At 43.1% G+C, this 25,892-nt stretch overlaps 1 protein-coding gene across 3 annotated transcripts in view; it reads right to left on the minus strand.

Annotated features, from left to right (window-relative positions):
- Nucleotides 1–25,892, minus strand: part of CACHD1 (cache domain containing 1) — a 127,922-nt gene that overhangs the window by 20,475 nt on the left and 81,555 nt on the right. For all 3 annotated transcript variants that reach the window (XR_005106741.1, XM_037404290.1, XM_037404291.1), the window contains exons 8-24: nucleotides 23,317–23,466; nucleotides 21,971–22,204; nucleotides 19,532–19,681; nucleotides 18,836–18,959; nucleotides 18,217–18,334; nucleotides 16,347–16,515; nucleotides 14,091–14,233; nucleotides 13,306–13,487; nucleotides 11,574–11,684; nucleotides 8,335–8,457; nucleotides 6,097–6,196; nucleotides 5,859–5,975; nucleotides 4,305–4,465; nucleotides 2,914–3,000; nucleotides 2,577–2,693; nucleotides 1,503–1,654; nucleotides 603–764 (exon numbers count right to left, since the gene is read on the minus strand). Coding sequence is in view for 2 of the 3 variants with exons in the window: in XM_037404290.1 (XP_037260187.1) it covers nucleotides 603–764; nucleotides 1,503–1,654; nucleotides 2,577–2,693; nucleotides 2,914–3,000; nucleotides 4,305–4,465; nucleotides 5,859–5,975; nucleotides 6,097–6,196; nucleotides 8,335–8,457; nucleotides 11,574–11,684; nucleotides 13,306–13,487; nucleotides 14,091–14,233; nucleotides 16,347–16,515; nucleotides 18,217–18,334; nucleotides 18,836–18,959; nucleotides 19,532–19,681; nucleotides 21,971–22,204; nucleotides 23,317–23,466 (2,400 nt within the window). In the remaining variant the exon portion in view is untranslated. The remainder of the gene's footprint in view (nucleotides 1–602; nucleotides 765–1,502; nucleotides 1,655–2,576; nucleotides 2,694–2,913; nucleotides 3,001–4,304; nucleotides 4,466–5,858; nucleotides 5,976–6,096; nucleotides 6,197–8,334; nucleotides 8,458–11,573; nucleotides 11,685–13,305; nucleotides 13,488–14,090; nucleotides 14,234–16,346; nucleotides 16,516–18,216; nucleotides 18,335–18,835; nucleotides 18,960–19,531; nucleotides 19,682–21,970; nucleotides 22,205–23,316; nucleotides 23,467–25,892) is intronic.

Genomic DNA, 25,892 nt, shown 5'->3' on the forward strand with positions numbered 1-25,892 from the left:
CCTTGATCACACTTCTCACCCTCTGTATCTTTCTACCAGTACCCTTTCTCCCAAACAGTTCTGTCTCTCAGACTTCAGCGGTTTTATCTATGTATGGATACTCCATAAACATCACACAGACCAAAAACGGGAAACACAAGTTAAAGAAAAGACACGTCCCAAACAGCCCAAGCAGAAAAGGTGTGAAAACTGTAATACTCCCCAAAGCACCGCCCTTGTGCAGAAATACACAACTGGCATGCTGTGACAAGGCCCGGAAAGCTGTGAAGCTGGGCTTATCATTGCAGCTCTACAAAAAGTGTAACTTCAGCTTCCTGACAAGAACAGCATGTTCAGGTTTTTGGGCAGGCTCTCCTCAGGCGGCAGCAGGTCTGGCTGCACCAAGGAGAGTGCACAAAGCACCCGGGATAAGACTTGACTATAAGAGTTGGCAAAAGGGAAATAAAATGGGCTGAAGCATTGAAACAAAACCAAAGAAAGAGGGTTTGGATTTTTTTGTTTGCTTAGTTTTGGGGGTGTGTGTGTTTGGTTCTGGTTCTTGGTTTGTTGGTTTTTTTTTAACGCCCACCCTACTATTTCTCTCTCAAGAGTTATCAGCTCACCCTGGGCAGCCAAAGGTGACATGTGCTGGTGACTCCTCCGATGTATCTGGTGGCGATATGCGTATACTGCTAGGACAAGCACCATAATGCAGCCCATAATGCCTCCAGCCACCGGGCCAACCGGTGCACTTTTGATCATGTTCAGAGTGATTACCTCATCTCCTAAATCAAAAGGGACAAAACAGAGGAAAACCACCCATTAACGCTCTGCAGAAAGGTTTAAATCAACATCTCTCAAGATTCAGAGATGATCCTGAAGGTTTTCTGGGTGCTTAACTGCGCACACACAGGACGGCACACTTTAAATTGAAGAAATTCAGAGGGGGTATATCTTAAAGACACAAACGTACAGCTACACCCTGTGGTGACTGAGGTACGGACTTTGCAAGGATGGTGAAGCAAAGACCTTTATCCTTAGTTACATCTTTTATAAGTTTATACCCTGCACACACGCGCTGCTAAAAGCTTTATTATTGGTCAAAGTCTACCACCCACGTGCCCAGCCACTGTTCACTATAGGCTACTCTCTGCTGTTCATGCTGCCTCCTCATCTTCCAGAGGTGAGATCACACTCCTCCTTTGTTTCTGTCTCATCTGGCTTTCTTCTCACACTTCCTCAAAGTTATTTACTTCTTTGCTCACGGTCACAGCTGCACATTATCAATGTCAAACCCACCGTCTCCATACTCTGTAACATGCAGCTACACATCGATATTTTCAAAAACGTGATACTCACAACAGGCCTGATGCTACCTCTTTACTGCTTGATGCACTATTTATGCTAACTCACCACTCGCGAAAGAGATAAACATGTCACGTGAAGCATGCTCTGACACTGAAAGTGCATGTTATTGAATACAAACAGTTAAATGCAGCGTCTGTTCAGAAAGGCAGAGTTACCTATTGCTCCCAAGTCATCCACGTACGGGCTCTTTGCTCCCACAATGCCGCCAAAGCATTCCTTCTGAGGGGCACAATAGGACTTGTCCAGATGGGTCTTCCCATCACTGTCTACCATACACCACTCGCAGTCCAACACCCCAAAGCAATCCCTGAAAATTAAAAAGGAAAGCGTTCACTGCTTTTCATTTGACATGGCTCAGTCTGTTTTAGAACTGCAAGACAGAGGGAGGCCAAAATCATCCATAAACCCTCATGCACATAACATTTGGCCACAAAAAGCTTCTCATTAAAATGCTTAAGTGCCACAAGGGAAGTTGTTATACAGGGAAGCTGCATCTTCAGTATGCATCCTCCAAGCCTGCTTGCTTTGCTTTTTTCCTCCGTTCCTCAGCCTGAGCAAAAGAACAACCTACTTATAACGCCTCCAACATGACATTTCTCAGCATGGCGAAATCTGACTACAGTTCCACCCTTTTTCTGCACTCCTTTGGAAGATGGAAGAAAGGATTTGGAACGTCTGGTCAGAGCATGGCATGTTCTAGCAATCTCAGCTCCCTGGAGACTGCTCATAACTAGCAAAAAATAAGCCCCCAAGCTTCTCTACGTAATGCCAGGAGTAGAACAGAGAAGCAGGAAACCAGAAGGGACATGCAGCTACCACCTCTAATGTGCTCCAATGTTACCACCACCAAAGCTCCGTCTACTTTCTGTGAACACATTTCTCTGGGAGGCGGACAAATGTATCAGCGCTATCCATTTTGCAAAAAGGTAGAATTCATTGTCCTTTCAACAGCAAATCTTCCACATGTACAGCCCTTGGATGTGAGAGTCACAGAGCGTGATGGGAAAGCCGTTTGTTTGCCATTAATGGTGTTACGCGACTCAAATGGGAATACTGAGGTCTGTTTCTGCACTGCAGCACACCATTGTCATTGCTCTGTGCTGTAATATTTCATCCTGGCATCACACTTTTTTTTTTTCCCCCTCTCTAAAATGTGTAAGGAAGAGCTATTTTAATGGAACTATTTCAAGAAGATGGTACAACTCGATAGATGCAGAACGCCACTTTACCCGCTCTCTGTTCTCTGATTGCACTGCGTGTTAATACACTGCGGGAGAGCATCCTGCAGGCTCGGATCGATTGCCGTGAAAGTCATTGGCTCCTGATGAACTTCACAACTCGGATTCCTACATCGGGGCAAAAAGTAAAGCCTTGTATTATAAAAATAGTCAAAGCACAATCAAGGAAAACTATCATGTTCACCTATGACACATCATCTGCTTAATTATATTTAAATTACTGTCTATTCTATCCTCTATCACCTGTACGTTAGCATGAACAAACAAGTAATTTTGTTAATTAGCTTCTGTACCGTGCTGTGCCTTTTTGGAGGAGGCTGGTTCTCACCTGCTCTCGGCGTTGGTGAGGTTGCCGGTACATTCATTCACCTCCAGAGGGCACTCACAAGGGCACTCGCATTCGTTCTGTTCCATTCTTCAGGGGCAGAAAACACACAGAAAAATGCATCAGACATTGCAGGATGATTTTAACCCCTCAGTGCAGCTCCGGAACAGCCGTTCACCACGGAGAAGGCTGTTCAGTAACCTTTCTCGTCCTCCCAGGAACACAGGGATCGCTCTGTTCTGCACTGGGCCTGAGGGCAATGCCATCAGAGCGCCTCTCTGGCCTGTTACCCATCCCCTGAAAGGTCAAATGAAGACAACCGCTGGACAAGTCTCAGATCTAGACACAAAGATCCAGCTTGCCAGTGCAACAAACATGTAACGATGCTGGCGTAGGCAAAATCTCCTGCAAGCGCCAGAATCCCCTCAATCAAAAACTACACCAATCCACATAAAATCGCAGGTACCGATATGCCAGCACAAAGGGCCTGACCCACAGCTAACTGACCCTGAGAAACCGAACCTCTCACAGTCTTTTACCACGTCAAGAACAACCAACCCGTGCTTTAATACACTGATGATATGGCAAATGATTAGAGGTATGCTATGTCGCTGTCCTGCTTTCGGCTAGGATAGAGTTTATTTCCTTCCGCATCGCCGGTTTTGGATTTAGTATGAGAATAATGTTGGTAACGCGCCGATGTTTTAGTTGTGGCCGAGCAGTGCTCGCTCTAACTCGGGGGCTTGCCAGGCTCCCCCTGCCCAGCCAGCGAGCACCTGCACAGGGAGCCGGGAGGCAGCGTGGCCAGGACAGCTGACCCAAACTAGCCAAAGGGCTAGTCCATGCCGTACGATGTCATGCTCGGTATATAAACTGGGGGAGCTGGCTGGGAGCCATCATTCACCGCTCAGGGACTGGCTGGGCATCGGTCAGCAGGGGGTGAGCCCTTGTATTGTACATCACTTGGGGTGGGGTTTTTTGGGTTTTTTCCTCTTGGATTTTATCCCTCCCTCTCCCTCGCCTCTTCATTACAATTATTATTGCTGTTGCTGTTCTTACTATTTTTACTTTATTTCATTATTAAGCTGTTCTTAACTCAACCACTAAAACCACAGGTTTTACCTTTTTCCGATTCTCCTCCCCATGCCACCGGGCCAGGGGCAGTGAGTGAGCAGCTGTGTGGTACTTAGCTGCCAGCTGAGGTTACACCACGACAGACACCACGCCTCTCACAAACAGCACATGTGAAGTAACTATTCTGTTTTCACTTCAGCTTTGCACTGCATGTTTTCATTTAGCTTATAAAAGAAATGTGCTTTTATGAACCTTGACTCAAGAAAGAGGGAAGCAGTAAATGCCTGGACCAGCCCGTTCACTTCCAATCTCTTGCTCACCTGTGGCAGTTGAGGCAGAGTCTGTCTACCATACTGCAGGCACAGAAGGCGAGTGAATCGCAGGTCTCATTGACAATTCCCACGAAGGCGTTGGTGCCTGGGATTCTTGTCAGCCTGTACTTGGAGCAGTGACTGCCGTGCACAAGGTTTGTCAGATCACCCTAGGTAAAAAACAGATAGTATCAATGGTGTAGCGAGAAATATGTTGTTTTAGGGAGTGGGACATCTTCCCTTTTCCAAGGAAACCTACAGAACTGAGGGAACACACATGCACGGGAGCACCACCTTCACAAATACGAGGCTTACAAAATTGTTCATCCAGCTGTTGAGCTTTGCTTCCAAGCCACTGCTGGGTGGAAAGACTTTGCTGAAGATAGAAAAAAATAGGCTTAGCTTATAAACACTATGAGGTGTGGCAGCAGCACTGAGTCCGATATCCCGTCAACAGCAGATTACGTTTCAGTCCTTCGCATCGCTCACCAGCCCAACCCTGCAGTGCCAGCCATCGGTGACCTCCGCAACGAGGCTCTGTGCTGACAGGAAGGCACCATCACAACTTGTGGAAAACTTCCTGGCACATGTATTGTAAGAAAAATGCACCACAGCACTGTACAGCTGTGATCTATTTGGTAGGCAGATTCATTCCTGGTTCCTATTTGCATGCCACCGTCTTAATTTTTTGCTCTGTCCTATACAATTTCCTTTACAGTAGTACACTTTCTATTTTGCATTTCAAGTGTGGGGAAAATGTTTAAGCCTACCTGACATAAATCAACCTATTCTGATATAACTTTCAAATAGTTTTGACACTCATATCCCACCTTCTCCTCCCTGTAATAATTGAAAAGTATTACTTAAAGAGCAGCTTCTCTCACAGAGTGTAACGACTTCTGAGTAATCCTGCAGGGGCTGATATGTGGCACTGCGACCAGCATTCACGGCACAGCGAGAGGACAGCCCCTAGCTTAGACCTCTTGGCATGGCTGAGCGCAGGAGGAAGCTCATACATGACCTGTGGGGCCTGCAGGGCATTCAGGTGTCCAGAGACTGCAGTCTGACAAACACTACTCTGTGAATGCTCACGTGCATTGCATCCATAAATCCATTTATCTGGACACCTAACTAAAAGGTATCAGAAACCCTTACTACCTGTGTCACAGGAGGACGTTACACTGGTCAGAGTGGGAAGCCAGAGGTCAGGTCAGAGGATCCAAAGTAAAAAATCCCAACTACTGCTGGAAAGTCCTCACCTAACAACAGAGACCCGCTCTTATTTTCATGATGCTGGATGAGACTCTGCAGACATCAACCACAGCTGGCCGGCGATCACATCCGTAATCCCTTGTATGTCAACTGACTCCTCGTGCGAGTACAGCTTGTGCAGTCCAGATCGCTGATTTGTGTTTGGAGAGGGCGGACGGAGGCCAATCCACACAGAAGGCTGGCTTCCAGCCTCAGCTGCGGATCCTGGCAAGCATTTGCGTTTCCACCAGAAGAAACCCAACCCAACCAAAGTACGCTCAAAAGCAAAATAAAATAGAAAAACACACTTACCACTAAGCTGGTATTAAATTTATAAAACCGCTGAACTGTTCTGTCACTGAAGCTGTTGCAGAGGTTTTTCTTGACGAAGTTTGGGTGGTTCAGAATGTCATTTGCTACCAGAGGTTCCTAGGCAAAAACCATAGGATTTTACGCCTTTGAAGTCAGACACGAACAGCAGCTTCTCTGCAGTCCTTAGACCTCAAAAATTAGAAAAGGTAGGAATAACCCACGCAAAAAGGAACCAGACCTTGTGCGTAATGTGCTGTTGCTCCACCGGTGCGTGTCCCTTGGGATCGATGAGCGTTGGGTGGGCCACAAGGTACCCTCTGTCCTCCATGATAAAGCACCTGCCCAGAACAAACAAAGCGGAGAGCCTCCCATTAGACCTCCTCGGGCTTTCGAGAAACACAGTGAAATAAAACATGATCGGAAACGTACAGCTAGAGGAAGGATTTTTAAAGGCTTCTGTTTACTAAAATAACAGGGACATTAAACAAATTCACTGCAAAATATCTGTAAAGAATACGTTGGGGATTTCCCTGAAGCTTTTAACTCTGTCACTGTTACAACAAGCCTGGACCATTAAGGACTTGAAAATGGAACTGATTAGAAACAGAAAGGAAAACTGATCAGTGCGTTGTCTTGTCTGATTGAGGAAGATCCAGAAATAAATGAAGCATAATGAACTTGGAAAGCTTTAACAGTTTATTAATCTACTACGTTACTAATTAAACAGAGATTTCACACTCTCCATTAATGACCTCCCGCTTTAGAATTCAATTTTAAACAGAGAGATAAATCACTCCTGTTTCATTCTCAGCCTTCCCAACCTTTCCTCTCCCTTTTCAGCTCTTCCCATTAGTTTCCCGTGTGATCTCAGGGAAATGATGTCAGATCCGTGCCCTTATCTAGAAAGCAGTGTGCTGCGAGGTTTTAATCCGTAATGTTTTTGGCATCTCCCGTTTCCATAGCCGCAGACAGCTGCGCTGGGGAAGGCGTAGGAGCGAGTGGCACCGGGGACAGCACAGCCTGTGCCAAGATCAAGAGAATCGGTGGCCGCAGAAGGGAGACGGAGGAGGTTAATGTGACCACTCCGTGCTCCCGAAGAGCGCAGTGGGGTAGCTGCCCCACTGCCCCGGCCTCCTGCCTGGTGGGCACTTCAGGCAGCGTTAAAGCCTGCGATTCCCATGGCAGTCTGCTCTGTAAAGTTCTACTTACATCGGCTCACGGAGGGCGGCAGCAGACAGAATGTAAAGCAATCAGCACAGGATAGATGGGACCGCACACTTTAAGTACACAAAGGAGTCATTAAAACTTTTAGTTGGATGGGTTTTTTTACTGCCCCAAACTGTTTGGGTTTTGCATTAGAAGTTCATGTAGTGATGTTGCTTTTTCTCTTTTTTCTGAAAGATGCTATAGGAAACAGGAGAACGAGTAGGCTCGTGACTACCCCAGAATAACTGCAGAGAGAAAAGGCTCAGTAGATACATCTAAAACAAAATGCCAACGCCTACCAGACAGAATAGTTGTCCCTTAATACCTGCGTGCATTTTACACAGAGGCCATAAGCATTAGATCCGGCTTCTACATTAGAAATGTCTAACAAAACTTTTAATAATACGCTTGAAATTCCTCATTTCGGGAATGCAGAAACAGAATAAAGCATCTGACCCCATTGACTATTAGTAGTTTTTAACTGAAATGAAAGGAATGCCAAACCAGAAATGCTGATTGGTTTTTTTTTTTTTTTTAGTACACCATAAAATATATAAAAAAATACCCAAATCAAAAAAGAACTGTGAGGATGACAGAAACCCACTTCCCTTCCTAAATTTAAGGTTTAAAAACAAAGAAACAACAACAATGCCCAAACCATGTTAGTAACTTACTCTAGATTCAAACCAGAGTCTACTTCTGCCCCTCCCACGTGATTTTTCAAAAAAAAGGGTAAAGGGGAACAATCAAGATACACGTAAGTCTAAATAAAATTAGATACTTCTGAGACTTCTGACTATTGCTGTGCTATATATTTCTGAGAAAAACGTAACAAAAGTTTATTTTATTAACCACAGTTAAAACAAATAGAGATGATACATCATTATTACATGCTCACAGTAACCAAGTAAGTAAAATGAAAACAAACAGAAGTGAATAGGAAATGTGTTCATAACATTTTTTTTGCCCAGGATTTCAGTGAAGTCTAAATATAACCGAAAAAAAATATCAGTCATCTACTGTTTTCATATTCCTGCAGACTGTTTACTTGGCTGATGACAGTTTGATCTTGAGTAATAAAAAAAGTCTACATAATCTTTATGAGAACAAGTAGTACAAATTTTAGTGGAAATAAGAGAACATACACTGAAAGTAACAGATTCCTAGAGTAAGTTAAGTCCGAAAGTACCTCTGGGTCTTTCAGTTAAAGAGGGAAGAAGAAAAAAAAAAAAAGGCTTGAACTATTTATTGCCTGGAAGGAAGGGTTTACCTGATTTTGTTTCCTCCATCTTGGTTACACACTGGCAACAGATCCATGAGAACTTTGTAGAAGTATCGCAGGGTGAAGTCAATGCCCATTACTGCCACTGAATGTCCTGAAGACATCTGTGCACTGCAAAGAGGGGAGGAAGAAAAGGAAAAAGGCTTTCATGGCTGTATTAATAATTACTATTTTAATTACTTAGTTTCCTGCTTTAAAAGCAGACCGGCTTCCCTGGCATATAAATGACCAGCTCAAATCCACACCTCCACACTGAAGCTCAGTTCACCCCGCTTGTGTTTAAATCAACAGTCTGAGCAGCTGTGAAGGGAGAGAACAGCATCTTAACAGTGTTAGTTATTTGCTGCCACTCCTGAAGTCTCTCCACAAAAATTGCACCTCATTACAACCAGCACGTGGAAGAGACAGGACCCAGCCCAGGACTGGATCACACCCCAGAACTGACCCTTCTCCCTCGACCCTTACATACACCCCCACCACCTATACACATTCAGTATTTGGCAACACAAATTAGGACTAAAAATTCCCCACCCGCACAAATGAACGCAGGACGCAGCTCCTGCACTCCCAGCACCTGAACCCCCACCGCGTCAGCGGGGGTTATGTTCTGCACTGCTCCTCTGCTCAGCCCCCAGCATCACGACCTGACTATGAAGCTGCCACAAACATTTTGCTAAATCCTTAACATTCCAAAGTGTAAGAGTGATTACGAATTTCAGCCAGAAAATAGAGGAAAATCGTATTTATTCGGGTGGGTTATGAAAATGGATGATATGATGTGGTGGTGTACGGTAGCCTGCGGCTGGACCGGATGACGAGGGAATCTGTCACTCCTCCACTTCTAACGCCCAAATTCTCAAGGTTTGCTTCCCGCAGCACTGCAAAGGCACGGCCAGGCCACGTTAGCTCCCATCCCTGAAGGATGCTAAACGTTCAGCTCATCCTCAAATCGCAGGGCATGCTATTTCGCACCTATGTGGGCTTTATCCCGGTGACCAAGGAGACACCTTTGACTTGCTGGTTTTTAAAATGTACTTTCCTAAGTAATTTTATCTCTGAAGATAGGAATAAAAACGTTTAGAAAAAGAAGATACTGAATGGCACAGCTGGACTGCACAAAGTAGAGGCTGCTGGCGAGACCTTATCGATACAAACCCAACTCTGTTTACTGCACTGAAGTTTGTTTGCTTTTATAGAGGTACAGTGAAGATGTAGTCAAATCTAATTTGCAGATTTAAAAACACAGAATCTAAAAACCCAGATTTGATTTATTTTTAGCATTATCCATTTCACAGAGAAGGAATGGGAAAGAGGATGACAGTGAAGCAGCACAGACACATTTAACTGTATGTGACAAGACATCAAGCTATGAAGTTTCTGCTCTGTCCTAGCAGACAAAAAGCCATTAGGAACGCTGTAAATATTTTAGGCTCATTTTTAAACATTAACTCCTTCTGGTTTGCTGATGCAAGCTACATTAAATAATTCCTTGCATGAATCTTCTATTCCCAGCCTCCAAAAAAGAAGTAAGATATACATAAAATGGGAATGAGAGGTAAACGTCAGTTCCAGATAAACTAATGTTGCTATTTAAACCCACACAGCAGTTTCTAATGCGAGCATGCCTATTAACTCTACTGATTCCTCCCCCACCCCTCTGGGTTTTTTTTAACTAAGATTTCTTTGGGGATTATAACCGCATGTGACTATAAGCTTCTAGAGGTCATATTTACCCAGGAATCACACTCACATCTGCCAAATTTTGTTTAACCATTCTTTAATCATGTTCTAATAACCCACATAAGCTTTAAGTTCCTAAACCTAACTAAACCATCTCTTACCAGATAAAAATCAGAGGTTTGATTAATTGCACTTTTCTTCTTACAAAAGTGCTTATTTATCTTAAGTAAATTCTTCTGTGAGAAGCACCACACAGGCGTTAGGCCTGATAATACTTCTGCCAAAAAAGACAGGCAGATGTCCTGTGGTGGGAAATCCCAAACAAAGCTGAGATGTCTCTGAGGAGAGTAGAAAAGCGGTGTCCTGGGCTCTGCTGGCTTTGTGATCGGTATTTACCAGCGCAACATTAGAAGTCACCTTTGTACTAGCGGGCTGTTTGAGAGTGTGCGCAGAAGCCACATGCTCAGTGAAAGCCTTAGAAAAGGCTCTCTGTAAAAAACAAAATGAGTAACTACGATTTCTGAAACTTGGGAGAGCTTGTGATTGAAAGGTTTAGTACACGTTCTGTGAACTGACCTCCTTTAAACATCCTACATCTCAAACCAAACCTCAGCCTCAGGCTGGGGGCCTGGCCAGGAGGGAGCTTCTGAAACAGATAAATGTCTGGTCCTCAAGGAAAAGCTCATTCCAGTACTGACACGATGATCATAGAGAGACTGAGTCCGCTTCTCCTGGTGGCAATATTAACTGTATTAACATATGGCTGTGATGGCCCTTTAGCTGTATGTGGGGTTTTGATCCCAAAGGCACGGCCGCTGTTTTCACTCCGATTTGTCTTCTGCAGTCCTGTAAGGGCAGTTGAAGGTTTACAGGCTTCTCCTCAGGTGGTTCTTCCTTCTCCCGAAAGCCTGTCCAGAAGGGCTGAATTTAAACAGCCCAGGTGAGGTGCTCTGCCAGTGCCTGGCGTATGGACAACTCTTCCGTTAAATCTGTCTTGTGGCCTGACCTCTACTTGCAGTTAGGTATCTGCTTTCACTTCTTGTTCCCTTCCTAACGTCACACTGGTACATGCAACTTCAGCAGTGGAAGTGTAAACCTCAGGAAATCCAGAGATTAATAGTCTTGATGAAAAACTATTTGCCTACCAGCAGAGAGAGAGCATCTCCCAGACTGCCTAACGGAAGCAGTCCCTCTCCTTCTCCTAGGTCTTTGCCTCGTACACATGACAGCTCATCTCATGGTCATCCAGGAGCACATTCTCACCATTGTTTCTTCTATATGCTGTTATTCTTCATCTATCAGTAAAGTTACAGAATATAAACTATTCATATAACGTGGATTTTTCACCGTGTTTCCATATACTATTTCCACTGACTCTACAGAATGTTATATTACAATTTCACTAAAAGCACTTTAAAACCAGGTTTGGTTTTCACTTCCTGAACATGTACGTATGAGTTGCTCAGCACTTTTCTCTCCTACCCAAAGCACATCTTGATAATTCAAGATGTATTCTAATTTGACACAAACCTCAAAGCACCACTTACCTGGAAGAATGGACTGTGTGACTGATCGTAACGACGTAGCCAGCCCCTCCAACATCTAAGTAGGGACCAGTAAAGGTAATTAGCCCTGGATTAGCCACTGCATGCAAGTACCTGAGGGAAGTCAAAAGAAACGCTCACCATTAGTGAACTTTAAGACAGCATCCTTGATTTTGCAGAAATACAGACAGGCACTGAATTCTGCAGACTGTGAACGATATGCTACCAAATCAATGTTTCTTAATATTAAACAAGTACCTAAGCGTGATTAGGACCCAGGCCTAAAACAGACTAGCCCAATAAATGGTTCCTCAGTACATCCAACTGCATTAAAAACTTCAACTTACTTCTGCACAGGATATGTTTAATATAATTTTAGACTTTTTTTCCCAGAAGAACACATGACTTTATGCCAGCAGAGTCTCAAACGCAAAGCAAATACTGGCAAAATTACTATGTTGCAAACGGAGGAGAAATGACATCCTATAGTAGACATAATTCATGCACAAAAATTGAGAAACACGCAAGCCACGGTCACAGCAAATATCTTTCTACTGTCATGAGAAAGTTTATAAAACACTCCAGTGCTGGCAACATTTTTGTGTGAGAAAAAGCTGTTACTCCGCTTTTCCCTACCCCAGTACACTCAGCTGACTCCAGACAGCACTGTGCAAGCAGCTTAACTGACTTCTACTTTATTTCTAGTGTTTTACCTGCATCTTCTTTCAAAAACGCTACCATCTGGCTTTATATGAAACCCAAGACACTATCTCATGCTGCATATGAAGGCTTTTTCAAAACCACAGCTTGAAAAAATCAGTGAAACGTAAAAGCAAAAAACCTCAAATCCCAAATCCTAAATAAAACAAGAGTGGAAATAATATGGGAGCTTTTAAAATGGAGACAAGGGATTGTAAAGGTACGTTCAGTTTGTTTACAATATGAACGCACCCCATTTATCTCTACTACAAAAGAAAAAAAAAGAAAAAAAGCAAAATTCATCATCTTATGCAAAAACATAAATAACACAAAAAGGAAGAAAACCTGAAGAAAAGCTGATCGGTAGCTATGGCAATGATTTTTTCAGGGAAAACCCGAGTCAAGAGAGCTACAGCATCACCAAGGCCAGGAGCAATTCAGACCCTTCCCCGCAGAGCTGGAGGGTTTGGACCCAGCGCTGGCTTGTGGCTTTCACAGTGTGGCAGCTCCTGGCTGGCTCCTTTCAACAAAGCACAGATGTCGAAACACACTCCAGAGCGCTCTCATGTCTCAGGCTCTCATTTGTAATGTATACAAATACTTCCCCAAATCAGATGCTAGCATCTAATTAATAGTGCACAGTCGAGCCAACAAATTCCTACTTTACGTTAGACAGGAAACCCACTGTAAACAAACAAAGAAACAACCAAAAATGGCACAAGTTGCTGAAAACACTCCCGAATTAGCTAATCCCTAAAGCAGATGCTAATTTCCTGAATATTTATATTCCCATCTGCCATAGGAGGGATATGAAACAGAAACCATCACTTAAAAAGGGTTGAAATTAGAACCAATAAAGGTTTTAACTAGCTGTATTTAAGCACCGAGTCTTTTACCCACGATGAAAACAATTACAGTTAAATAGTTCATTAGCTGGCCATAAAAAAACCCCAGGTTATGAAATCGATACCAAATATCTTCCTTATTGCCCTCCAAGATTATCCAAAGCTTTGATAACGGGACCCTAAAAACTCACCATTGTCTCCTGGTGGGATCAAATGCTTTGTCCATGAGGGAACCGGGGTAAATTCGGAGCACCCCATTGGGGGTTGCTATGTAACGGCGCACAATGTAACTGTTCAGGCTACTCATTTCCATTTGTGTCATCCATTCATCTGTGACGTGACTGGTAGCCATTACTTCATTTCTGACAGAGAACTGCAAAACAAAGGCAGACCTAGCAGGGTTCCTCTAAGACTTGCATGAAAAGATAATAAGCTGCTCACGGGGTTTCCTAAAGAGCCATCGGAGATCATCTAAACTCAATTACTTGTTTAAAGTCGTCTCACACCAGACGGATCTGGCACATTCCAAGCAAAGGAAAAGCTTATTATAATGAAATATCGTTGTCATTATCTCTGCAGCTTCTAGAGTTTGCTTTTTTATTTCATGCAAATATAAACACTGCTGTGCTTGCACACAAAATAGAAAATTCTCATTTATATGCCTAAGAATGCAAAGACATTTCCACTAAGAATTTACTGTAGCTTTAATTCTTCTAGTGTTTATTTCAATAGCTGCTTATCAACTTTTTTCCCCCTCTTGCAGCAGAAGCCCCCTCTCTCCCTCTCCACTATTCTGTGCCTTGAAGGCCCCGGCCAACTCTCCAAGCATGGGAATACCACTCCAAACCACCACTCCATAACCCCCTGAGCATCAGGAGGTGAATGTTGCAGGTACTTCCCCGCCGGGTGAAGGCGTGGGACGTGAGGAAACCAGGGTCTCCAGGGCTGACCAGAGTGGTCAGCACCAAGGACATACCTTGAGGCCAGGGTTGGCAATCAGGCGCGTGTTGTCGCTGAGGTACGCCGTGTAATGCTCCACCATCCGCTTTGTCTCGGGCTGGCTGAGATGTTCGTAAGGAGAAGAGAAGCTGCCCGCAGAGAGCATGACTGTAGGGCTTTCTAAAAATAGCAAAATACGAGAAAGTTAAGGCCAACGAATTGCACATATTGCATAGTAAATGCATTTGTACCACAGAAGGGCATCTGACGTGGCGTCCTAGCTGAGGACACGTGGAAGGAATTACACTGATGCGCTCTTCATTCCTCCGCCTGTTCCTCCAGTCTCCCACTCCTGAGCGTGCAAAGTGCACCGTTTCCTCAGGTCGCGGGCGGACTGTGAGCGAGGGCAAGAAACACCAAGTTTCTGAGCCAAACCAGAGCCCTTACGGCACAGCTTGCCTCCCCAGGCACCCACAAAACTTAGGTTGCACATGAACTATCTTTCTTGCTTCAAAATACAGAAGTGACAAAGTTAGTCCAGTTACTCTGATTTGGTAGGCTTTAGTGCCCCTGCTCTCAACGTCTAAACCATTTCTGAATTACTACTTTTTGAAAGATTACAAATGCTGTTTTCCCTTAAGAGAAGATTTTGTGCTAAAGAAGAAGAAATTAATTATCCGTGTTTAGGTTAAATACAGCAGAGGAAAACAGAACCAAGCACTTTCAGTTACAGATAACAAACAAATGGAGAATTACAAGCACACAAGAGGGAGCTACACCAGAAGTGTAGCTGTCTGGGGTGAGTTTTCAGAACAGAGTAGAAAGCAAATTTTCATTGTGCAGAAACTGCAATGCCAGACAGCTTTTTCTTCTTAAAAAGAAAAATGATTACATTAATGCAGGGCCGAAGGCTGCAAAGAACGTCTTTTCTGAATATTTGACCCATGGAACCCAATTTCCCCATGTGTAATGGTCCCCAGCGGAAAAAATCTCACCGGCCTATGTGAAGTGTTCTGCTTTTATTCACATTCCTCTAAAACACATCACCATACATCCAGCAACCATATGTACTGCAGTCATCACTTATGAACTTCTATTATAGTCCTTCATCTGCTTCCCAGACCAAATATTCTGATGTGATTGCATTTTGCTTTGCATGAAGTTTTTCCACTTGTGAGCTTAGTGCTGTGTTTTGGGGATATTTTCCACTTATAGCTCGTCTTTCTGCATGTAAGATAATCATGACTAGGCACCACATTAAAGAAAGAAAAAAGCTTATGTTTTAAACAATTGGCAAAGCAATTTTGATAGGTTTGTCAAGTTCCTCTGCATCTCTCAAGTCTAATCTCACATGGCTATTCGGGGCACTGCAATATAGCTATGAAAATATCACAACTGTGCCACTAATCCACCATGAGACCTTCAAACCCTGCTACAAACAAAAGCACCTAATTCAGAACTTCTTACAATAGAGCGCAGATCTTACTAAACCCCCCCAAGATTAATACTTAGAAATGAAAGCTTTCAACTTATGATGCTTATATTAAACCCCCCTCTATGTTCTTAGGATATATTAGATTTTTTAAGTTCTCTAGCCTTTCCAGACACTAGAACTTACACTGCCATGGAGACTCGCCCTCTTTCCTCCAGTAATGTTTGAGCAACTACTGAAATTACAGGTAGAGCGGAATCACTTTAGCTTATCAAAAGCAGGAGTGCGTCTGTAACCCAAGAATTTTTAAGCAGTTAAGGAGGGTCTGGAAACCATCACACCACTGAAGCTCTCAGTTTTCCCCAACAGACTTAACTTCCATGTGAAGTCAGATCGATGGTATTAAAATGCTTATGGCAGTGAAAAACTTGCATAAATCCAAAGTCAAAAGAATAGTAGTGCTGCATGACTGGCTAGGACTTCATCCTACTTATTTATCAATAAGCTGCTTTACAGCCAAAAAAAGAGAACTTAGTTTTAAAGCTTGGTGAGACATCTCTCACTCTCTCGACTCCACTTTCTGGGAACTTGATCGAGCAAGAGTCCCAGTGTATTCATCTCGTACTCTGATGAGCAGTCCCACTGTGTTCATCCATGCAAGTGCTCACCATCAAGCAGAGTAGCTATGATCAATGAAGAGCTATAAGAAGGTAACAGCTGATTAGAAAATCAGCCTTGGAAATAAAAGCCTCTCAAAGGGAGACTATTTCCAGGGTTCTGTGAGAAGAGTTGTACTTTCTGCTGCCACACTCTACAGAAACATGCACAAGGTGGTCAAGGTGAACTGCAAGAAAGCTTTACCTAAGGTGGCCAGCTGCTTGAAGTGCAGGCAGGCGTTGAGCTGGCCCAGCAGATCCAGTCGATGATACAGTAGCTTGCTGCTGGGGACAGTGTTGAGATTCTTCAGCTGTTTAACAGGTATTTCTGGCTGTATTACCACAACACACAGGATAAAGGATGTGTCCTGGACCTGAAAAACATAAGCAAGTCATCAAACAGAAACAAAAGGGTGAAGATTTAGCATTCATTCTCCTGTCTTTAATTGCTCATCTCGTCCAGTTCTGGAAGGCAGCACCACACTTTGCCATACTCTCAAGGATCACAGTTTCCACTGTATCTCCTTTTCAAAGAAGCCACCATAGACTTGATCCCACAGAAAACAGAGGGGAGGACTGTGCTCAAGCCACACTGGTCTCCATGCAGGATAGAGACACTTGTCTTCAGTGGTTCGATTACTGCAACCCAGTCCCATACAGCCACATTCTAGTCCGTAACCATCTTGTACATATTGGAGCCACTAAGCTGTAACAAAAAATAATTTTCCACAGCCTATGCACAAAATAAAAATATCTAGTTTTCAGGAAAAAAGATTACATTAAGAGCCTCATTTTGTTGTTCAATTAGCAAATAATTTCTCACACAGTTTCATGGACACTTTTTGAAGTGTCATTAACAGAGGAGAGGCTTCAGTTTCCCACTTGATAAAAACACACTGGTATTCCCTTTATGAAGAATACAGACAAACTAACTCTCGAAAACAAGATCTTATCATTACCACTGTTAATTTTGTGCTACATGTGTCACATGCTTTACTGGTTTGTATACTCTAAGTATCCTATAGTACATTAGACTAGCAAAACTTGGAGCTGCCCAGCTGCTCTGCAAGCCTGTTTGATATTTAATGTAGCATTACAACATTAGAAAATTAGCTCCAGACACCCTCCTATGTGAATTTCTCTTACACAATGACAGATTTAATCTCTTAAAACTGCTCAGCTTAATCTTTCAGGTTGGATTTAACTTAATACTGTGAAATGATCCACAAGTACCCTCCTGAGTTTGTTGGCACAAAGAAGTAGCCAATTATTTCTGGCATCAGTGAAATTCACCTGGATTATAGTTAACCTCAGATTCCATTTTAATCCCTGGGTCAAGATTAGCATTCAGATATGTTCCAAACTGAAGAAAGGAAGACAGCTGCCAGAAGCTCTCTTAAAGCGCCGCAATCGGTAACATAGCCTGCTGCATAAACATCGTACTCCGTTTCAATGAAAGCTTTGATAGGAGTAATGTTTGTAAGAAAAGTGCTACATTACAGCAAACACCATCACTGGCTACGGATACAGTTCTGCAACAAGACAGTATCAGAATGAGAAGATGACATTTTCCCAACTATTAATTACTGGATCATACTACTCTGCCCCAAAGATAACCACAATATTAAGCAAAAGAGTGACCTAATGCTAAACACTGCCTCAGCACTGTATTCAAGTGTGGTCTCTCGTAGGTATTTATGTGTCACCTGGCTTGCAGTGTGACATCCAGACCAGTACAGACTTACCACCATCAGGAACGCACGAGTATAATCTCCACCTAACTGTACATTACATGCACCTTACGAAATGAGTGCCTTCATGCAGAAGGGACACGCGCTTAGCCGTACAGACACATCTCTGAAGCTGACATGGTAAGAAACCAGAAACGGTAATTTCGTTAGTTCTTCATTGTAACAAAAGCGCCCCACGTGTGCAGTTTCTGAGTAATTCAAAACTTTCATACTTTAGTAAGAGAGCAATACTGCATGCTTCACTATATTCAGTACATTAACATACTCTTCAATCTATGAACTTACTCTACGCCATCCTGTAATAGTGTCATTGTTATTCCTTACCATTTTCCAGGCATAGCTGACGTTGTAGGCTTCTTTTCCAATTTCTCTCAGTTTGTTTACATGCCAAGACAGTGAGGAGTTCACAGGAACTGTAATGATCTGGCTGCCCAGGGGAATGCTATATTGGCAGATATAACACCCAGCATGTTATTAAACACTGAGTAAAGGCTTAAACAAAACCTATCTGCTGTACATTCATAGAAGTATCATAAGATATGAAGAGATTAACTGCTATCTGTCTTAGGTGAAGAGAAAGCGTATGTATGCTAAAAATGAACTCGTTTACCATCACATTTTGAGTTAAAACACATACTCAGATTAGACAAAGGATAAAGAAAAACCCAGACCAAATAGTGGGAAATCTTCCCGACATGCAAGAGAGATTAGAAAAGAGTACTGGCCAGATCAGCCGTGGAAGCCACTGCTTAGCACACCAAATGATAAAATGAAGAAAGTTGGAGGAAACAAACCAGAACCATTGCGGGCAGGGGAATTCCATCCAAGTACACAGATATTGTAGGAAAAGGAATTTTACATTATCTTCTCTTAAAACTCCTCTAGGAATGTTTCTAGTGCCCTAAGGACTGCTAAGATTTGGAATTGCATCCCAGTCCCTTACCTAAGGATGTTCTGTCGCACCAACTCAAATTTAGGAATGTTCTCATAATGGATAATATCCGTGTGGAGCGGTGGTTCAGACAGCAGGTAGGGCCTGGTAAGGGATGGGTGCATAAGAGTGTATCCTAAAAAATAAAGACACAAACCCATACATTGACTATATTATAACAACTGAGCCCAGGATGAATATTTATTAGGGGGGGGGGGGGGGGGGAAGGAATACAGTAACTACATACAGTTTTTGCAAAGGCTTAACGAACACCAGTAAACAAGCAATATTACCATTGAAGAAGCTGCAAATGCAGAACTAGGTAAGTTGCAAATGAAAGAACAGCTCGAAGAACCAAGCAATAAAAAGAGGTTGGGATCAGAGGAAAAGAGCTGAACACACATATACACAAGTTCTGCCTTCTGCCCTACACATACAGAAAACCTCGGACGTTACACACGTAGAAAATCTCAACAGTAAGTAAGCATTTCCACATCAAAACTCCAGTACAGAAATTTCAAGTTATGAATCCTCCTATAGCCTCCAGCAACTCCCAGGCAAAACTAACCAAACAACATGCAGCTAATCTTTTAGTAAATATTATCATTCATTGCTTACAGACTATTTAGAGACATGAGAACTGAGTATCCTTCTGATGGTTGATGACCTCAGTGAGACTAGAAAACATTATGTGAGCCAAAAAGTTACCTTTATTATCAATGAGGAAAGTGTAGGAACCCAAGGAGTCTTGATAATAGGTGACATCTTCCAAGATATAGGCGAGATTAACGTCTACTCCAACAATCCCTAGCAGCAGGTTTCCAAAGTAACACGGTTTACTTACAGTCATTATCAGGCCTTCGAATGAGAGAAATAATATAAACTCATCAGCAATAGTATCCAGTTAATTATTTTTAGAGGAAACAGAGCACACACTTTGTAATTTCAAAATGTTACATACTTAAATCTTACACGGTGTTCCTTGCTGGAATATAGACAAAAACTGGCATGCCTACAGGGAAGCTGAGCAGGTTATCTGTCTGCTGTTAGCCACTCGCCCTAATCAGTTAATTTCTACGTTTCTGATAGTGACCTAAGGTACATTTAATCAATTTATTAAAGTACACACCACAAGTAATGTTTTGGGCGTTTTGTCAGTCTGCAAATGGATGCTTTACAGATAAGACATGTTTGCATGAAAAGCCAGGATAGTACTTTGTTCTTTATCATTTGAGGCAATTTAAAAAATAGGAGGAGGAGGGAGGAAGAGAAATTGCATCTGTAAAGCAACAACAGAGATAAATTATTGCTCATCTAATTGCATTTTCAGAATATTAAACCTCCTCTGCTTAACTCAATCCCAACACGGCCACTGTACTGGGAATCATACCCGTAATTACACAACGCTTTGGGACACATCTTGTGCCTGAGGTAAGAACTCTTGGTAATACTTTATTTTTCTTACTTTCTACACCACTGCTATTTGGAAACTCAGCGACTCTTTTCCTTCAAACCAATATAAAAATCATTCGCATGTATAAACTAAGTACACTTTGAAATTTATGTAATTTCCTTCTCCGTTGCACCAATTCTAATCCTTCTGTTGCTCAAATTTTCCATTATGCTTGGATATGTCTTTGTGTGAGAGTAGTAATACGGCTTAAGTACCGAGGTTAGGAAACACAGAAAACAGCAAGCATTCTGACTCAGAAGAGATTTGCTCAGGAGTAGTCTTAAATTTCTTTTGGGACTCAACACATAAGGCAAATGCACAACGCAACTCAGCAGTCCTTGAAAACTGTTCTGCATAACACTCAACTACTCCTGCCTACTAGCAGAGACTAGGAGTGTGCAAAGTCCTGAATGAGGAAATACAGAATGCGCTCAATTCTCAAAGCAATATAAAATCACCAATATATTTCCTAACAGCACTGTGATGGTCAGATCTCTTTACGGAGATGACACTTAAGCAAAGTAGGAGCTGAGGCGGTGGGACCCACGGCTGGGTGTGTGTCCAGCCGGGGGAGCTCTGCCAGCACCGTGGGAGCAGCCCAAGCGCGGTGGTAGCTCCAGAAGCCTCTATCGGTATCTGCACCTTCACTCTCCCCATTACTGGAGGTAGCGGGGAGATCAGATCAAGCTGAACACGCTGCTTTTGTTAACAAGGCATCTAATCTTAAGGTAAAAGGGAAGACCCATGCACCTTCTCACCCCATCAGCATAAATTAGAAAGTGATGGGCGAGTCAGAGCGCAGACATCTGCTGCGTTAAGATGGATGCGTTCACACAGTCTGTGGAAAAACTGTCACCAGGTTTCCACTGAATTCAGCATATCACTCGCTCCAGACTGGCCAGGCCATCACCAGCCAGCTCAGGCTTCCTCTTCTGCCCGGTGCTGGGGGCAGACCAAGTGTGCTGAAGCTAAAAAAGAGCTAAGAATAGCAAATTTTGGGGCAATAATCAGTAGTCTCTCTCTGTGCCATATGCTAAGTTGGTTGTCTTCCCCCTCTTACAGAGCTCTGACTGCCGGTGTCCAGCATCCCCGTCTTCAGAGCCTGTCAGCAGGAACAGACGCTAAACTAGCTGTGAAGAGCCACTACTTGGGTTGCAAAGACAGAACGAAGGGAACCCTGGCAGGAAGCACGACTCTGAAGTCACATCCACGACCCCACAGGAAAGGGAGGCTCAGATGGAAACAACTTTTTTCTCTCTTCCACTGTGGTGACCTGGGCAATCCCCTGAGTCTACCTGTAAGACCTCAAGACATACCAAAGTACTGCAGTAATGAATCCTGCAATGGTGCAGCACAGTGAAGCCTGTCATTCCAACGTGAAAAGATTGCTTCCCTCAAGTACAAAGAACTTCTCTCCACAAATTATGGATGCTGTATATGCACACATACCTAAGAACAAATTTCACCCTGAAGAATCCAACCTGCATCTATCTACTCCATGTGTTATTACCGTTTTTTTCATAACCAGACCTTCTGCAGATCAAAAAACTTAGCTGCGTGAAAGGCTAATTGTACATTTGCCTTGGGAACACACCTAAAAGCATCTTATAAAGCCACAGTATATCTGAGAACAGCTAAGCAAATGGAACCTATGCCCTTACAACTTTATACCTAAATTCAGCGTAAGCACTTACCATCTCCCATTTCATCTGAGAAAGGCAGGCTGAAGACTGCCTCATCGATCATTCGGTTGGGGAGGTTTGTATAGAATCGGCCAACTGTAGTTTCCAGGTTACTCAGCTGGTTTAGGACCATCATGCTTCCCTTGATCACAGGTAGGGCTGTTCGGTCCGGCACCCCGTACTTCACCGAGTTCTGCTCTGCCAGGTCTCGCAGAAAGGCCAGTTCCTTCAAACCTGTCACTCCCTCTGAAACAGAGATACAAGACACAGAAGGAAGGAGATAAAAGCAGCTTAATTTCCATCAAGACTTCTGTATCTTACTCCAAAGTACTGTAAGTAAACGCAAAACGATATATACCGTGGGACTGAATATACTATAAGGCTTATTTAAATGGTAAGGTACAGTGCTGAAAGACTAGTGTGGTCTTAAGAGAAGTAATTAGCTAGCTCAATATTTAGTAAGACTGCCTCTCACATACCGTTGCATGATGTAAAAATTTAACACGCTGTCCACATCGCCACTTTAAACAAAGATCTTTTAACAAAGACTTATGTGACCCATAAATCCATAGGATAGCTCTTTGTTCGCCACCCGTGGCTAGTCCACATAAAGGACCAGGAGCGTATTACACACCCGTGGAGATAACAGGCTTTGTTCTTTAGCTTAAACGTTAAAGTTTCATGTTTTACACAAGTTCCAGGCTCAATTTCTGCAGACAAATCAAATACTTTTGTACATCTTACATCTCAAATGAGTATTTAAATTTACAGTCAAATAATACTTCAGCTTTAGCATTAGTTTCCTTGGCTAGAGTCCACGTGCAACTTTTTAGTGTACAACATATACCCTTCTTACTGAAAATGCTTTATTGGAAAAAGCACAGGATGCCAAACTACCGTGTGCATGATGTTCACACTTAACTTCACTCTTAAGATGGGTCCTAAGTTACTGGAGGATTTCAGATTACATTTGATATTACATTCATGCTCCTTGGCTAATGACCAAAACGGAAGTCACATACATTCTCGTTCTGCTGCACCAGGAAACACGGGCAGTGCCAGGAACATTTACAGTTGCAATAGTTATCAAATTTAATTCAGTCTGGTTGCCACTAGACCAATCAGGCAACAATACTTTATATCCTGAGTAGCTGCACTGTGATATATAAGCATACGGTGGCACACAGTTTTATATAGCGAAGTACCAATATCTGGATACAGCCTTGGATTACATGGGCCAGCATCTCTTAATAAACTGCTCCAAATAAGGTATGGAATCACAATTGAATGAGCTTAACAAACTAGCTGTACAATGAAAGGGAATTTTCATCAACTGGAAATACAGAAACATTTCTCACCATTCATAAGCGCGTAAGTAAGAATCATTACTGAGTTATTGAGGAAACTATTTTCTTCATTGATGACACGTAGAGTAGCTTTTTTATCATCTTCTGAGGAATCTTTTGAGGTAATCCCAGCCGAGAGATAAATTATGACCATATCAGTATCTAAAAAGAATTACATACATACAGCAGAAAGTGCATTAGATTTTTAACTCGGGAAAGTCAGGCACCAAGAGCCTTTCCATCTGCTTACAACCATGTATTGCCAACAGCTTCATTTGTGAGATTGACAGGAATCTACAGTGGATAAACATGCTGCAGCCTTACGAACTGTGTCACTTGCTACTAAACTTCCACCCATAGCATTTAACAGACACCTGTTTGAGTCGGCACCTACCAGCCACCCAGAAGCACTGTGGTTTGCTTCTCCTGAGCAGACCTCACAGGCACCTTGTGGCCTGGCTGCAAGCGGGCAGGAGCAGGCAAGACCTGCACGCAGTGTGCTGCAGAAGCGACTCTGACTCCACGCAGAGGGCCTTAACAAAAGCAAAAAACCTGCAGGTTTCCTCCCCTGACCCACTGTTCCTTCTCTCATCCTGCAATTCTACAGAGCGGAGCTGTGCTGCATCCTAGGGGAGCATCTGATTGATATTTCCTACACGAAAAGCACACGGTGCTTTCCCAGCCATTGCTGCTGCAAGAGCTGCGCGGGGGCTCGGAATCGCTGTTGCTGCCGATCACAGAGCCCTCCTCATCCTCCCTTCCTGCAAGGCTTGGCCGTGCAGCCAGTCCCTGCTGTAGCACGGTGGCAGACAGCCCAACGGTCGTACATGAGAAACACGAAACCCCTGTACAAGGCCTTTTCACCCACTCCCCTCCCTCGTGCCTGCACCAGCACCGCGGCCACCTCGCCCGTGGCTTGCAGCGCCACAGCGGGAGGCTGCCGCAGGACGGAAGGCACCTGGTGCTTTCCTGTGGTGTACGTTAGAGCCTAACACCCAAGAAGGGCGATGCAGCACGCCGCCATTCACCATCGGCTCGTTCGCGTGAAGTTGAACACGTTTTTCAAGCTGAGTATGTTTTTGGCAAGAGGCCTGCCTCACAGCCTTTGAACACGGACATTCTAATCCTTGCTTATATGCTAATCTGTTTCATCATAACAGATCTCAGTATTAAAAGTGTTTTATGCATGTAATTAAGACACTTGTAGGGATCATACATCACCATGTAAGCTGAAGAACATTAGGTTAGTTGGTTATATACTAACTTTGTCTCATCTGGCTGAGGTTTTTTTGTGGTTTTGTTGGGTGTTTTGAGTGTTTTTTAATAGGTATGAATGCTTTGACTTGCACATTTTGTCACCGCGACTTGAAAAGAATTTCTGCTGGAATTGGCTTTTGATACAAACAACTAAGAGGAGCTGTTACTTTTGCAGAAATTTCTGCTTCTTTTTTTTTTTTTAGAAGCTAAAACCAGGGGAGAAAAAAGCAAAGCCAGGCATTAATGCAGCTTTGGCTGTAGTTTAAGGAAAATTGTTAACGTCTTTCCTAGGCTACAGCATAGCTATTAGATACTGCAGCCTGGCATGCTGCTGCGGTCCAAAAGCTTTGCCAGCAGGAGTAATGTAAGACAGTCTGAAGCCTGCATTAGGGACCAGTGCTAAACAGGGCATCTCACCGTTCATAGCTGGGGCCTTTTCCAGCTACCAGGGTACCATTACTGCATTTATCTATCTATAGCGTGTGCATGCATATAATGTATATAGCCACACAGCAAATTTTTTTGGTTTGTGTGTGTGTGTGTGTATGTATATATATATATATATATACATACATACGCACAGAGACAAGCACACCCTACCTATTTATCTTGAGCTTTCAGGGAATGTTGGTACTCAGTGGCAGAGCATTTTCTTTACACTCTGCGATGGGGGTCTGCTGAGCAGGACTGCAATAAGAACCGGCATAAGGCAGGAAATTCAGACGTGTTCAAGGGCACAATTCTTCCATCTCATACCAGTAGTTCCCTTCTAACTTTTCCAGTGTGAATTTGGGAGCAAGGCTGTATCTCAAGAGCCTTGCTGTATCTCAGTAACTTCCCCGACACACCCACACATTGTTCTCTGGGAACAGGATGTTAGAAGATTAACAGTGAAATGAATGACATTTTTTTTCTAGGTTTATTTTCCTTTTTAAAAAAGATGAAAAGATTATTTACAAGAAAATGAGACAGGTTTTATAAACATCCTCTTCTCAAAGCTCCTGTATCTCACCCTACGAATTCCAAAATTTGCTATATACACCTTAGGTTTTCAAAATCTTTCAAACTTAGAAAAACCTAACTCCAAAGCATTTGCCTTTTCTTTTAGTTTTCTGTGCCTGTGCCCCACAATAATTGCTCGGTATAGAACTTAGTCAAAGTATGTGTTTTCACATTCATGAAGAACATGCCAAAACCTTCTAATCCTAATATACAAACAGTGCCAAACACACAAGGTATGTAGGAGGATGCTGCAAGACTCTACAGCTGATGTTCTTGGAATAACACTTACAACTAATGCACCTTATCCCAGCTAGCTTCAGCAGCACTGG

The sequence above is a fragment of the Falco rusticolus genome, chromosome 11 (genome assembly GCF_015220075.1).
Source record: "Falco rusticolus isolate bFalRus1 chromosome 11, bFalRus1.pri, whole genome shotgun sequence".
NCBI classification, from domain to species: Eukaryota; Metazoa; Chordata; class Aves; order Falconiformes; family Falconidae; genus Falco; species Falco rusticolus.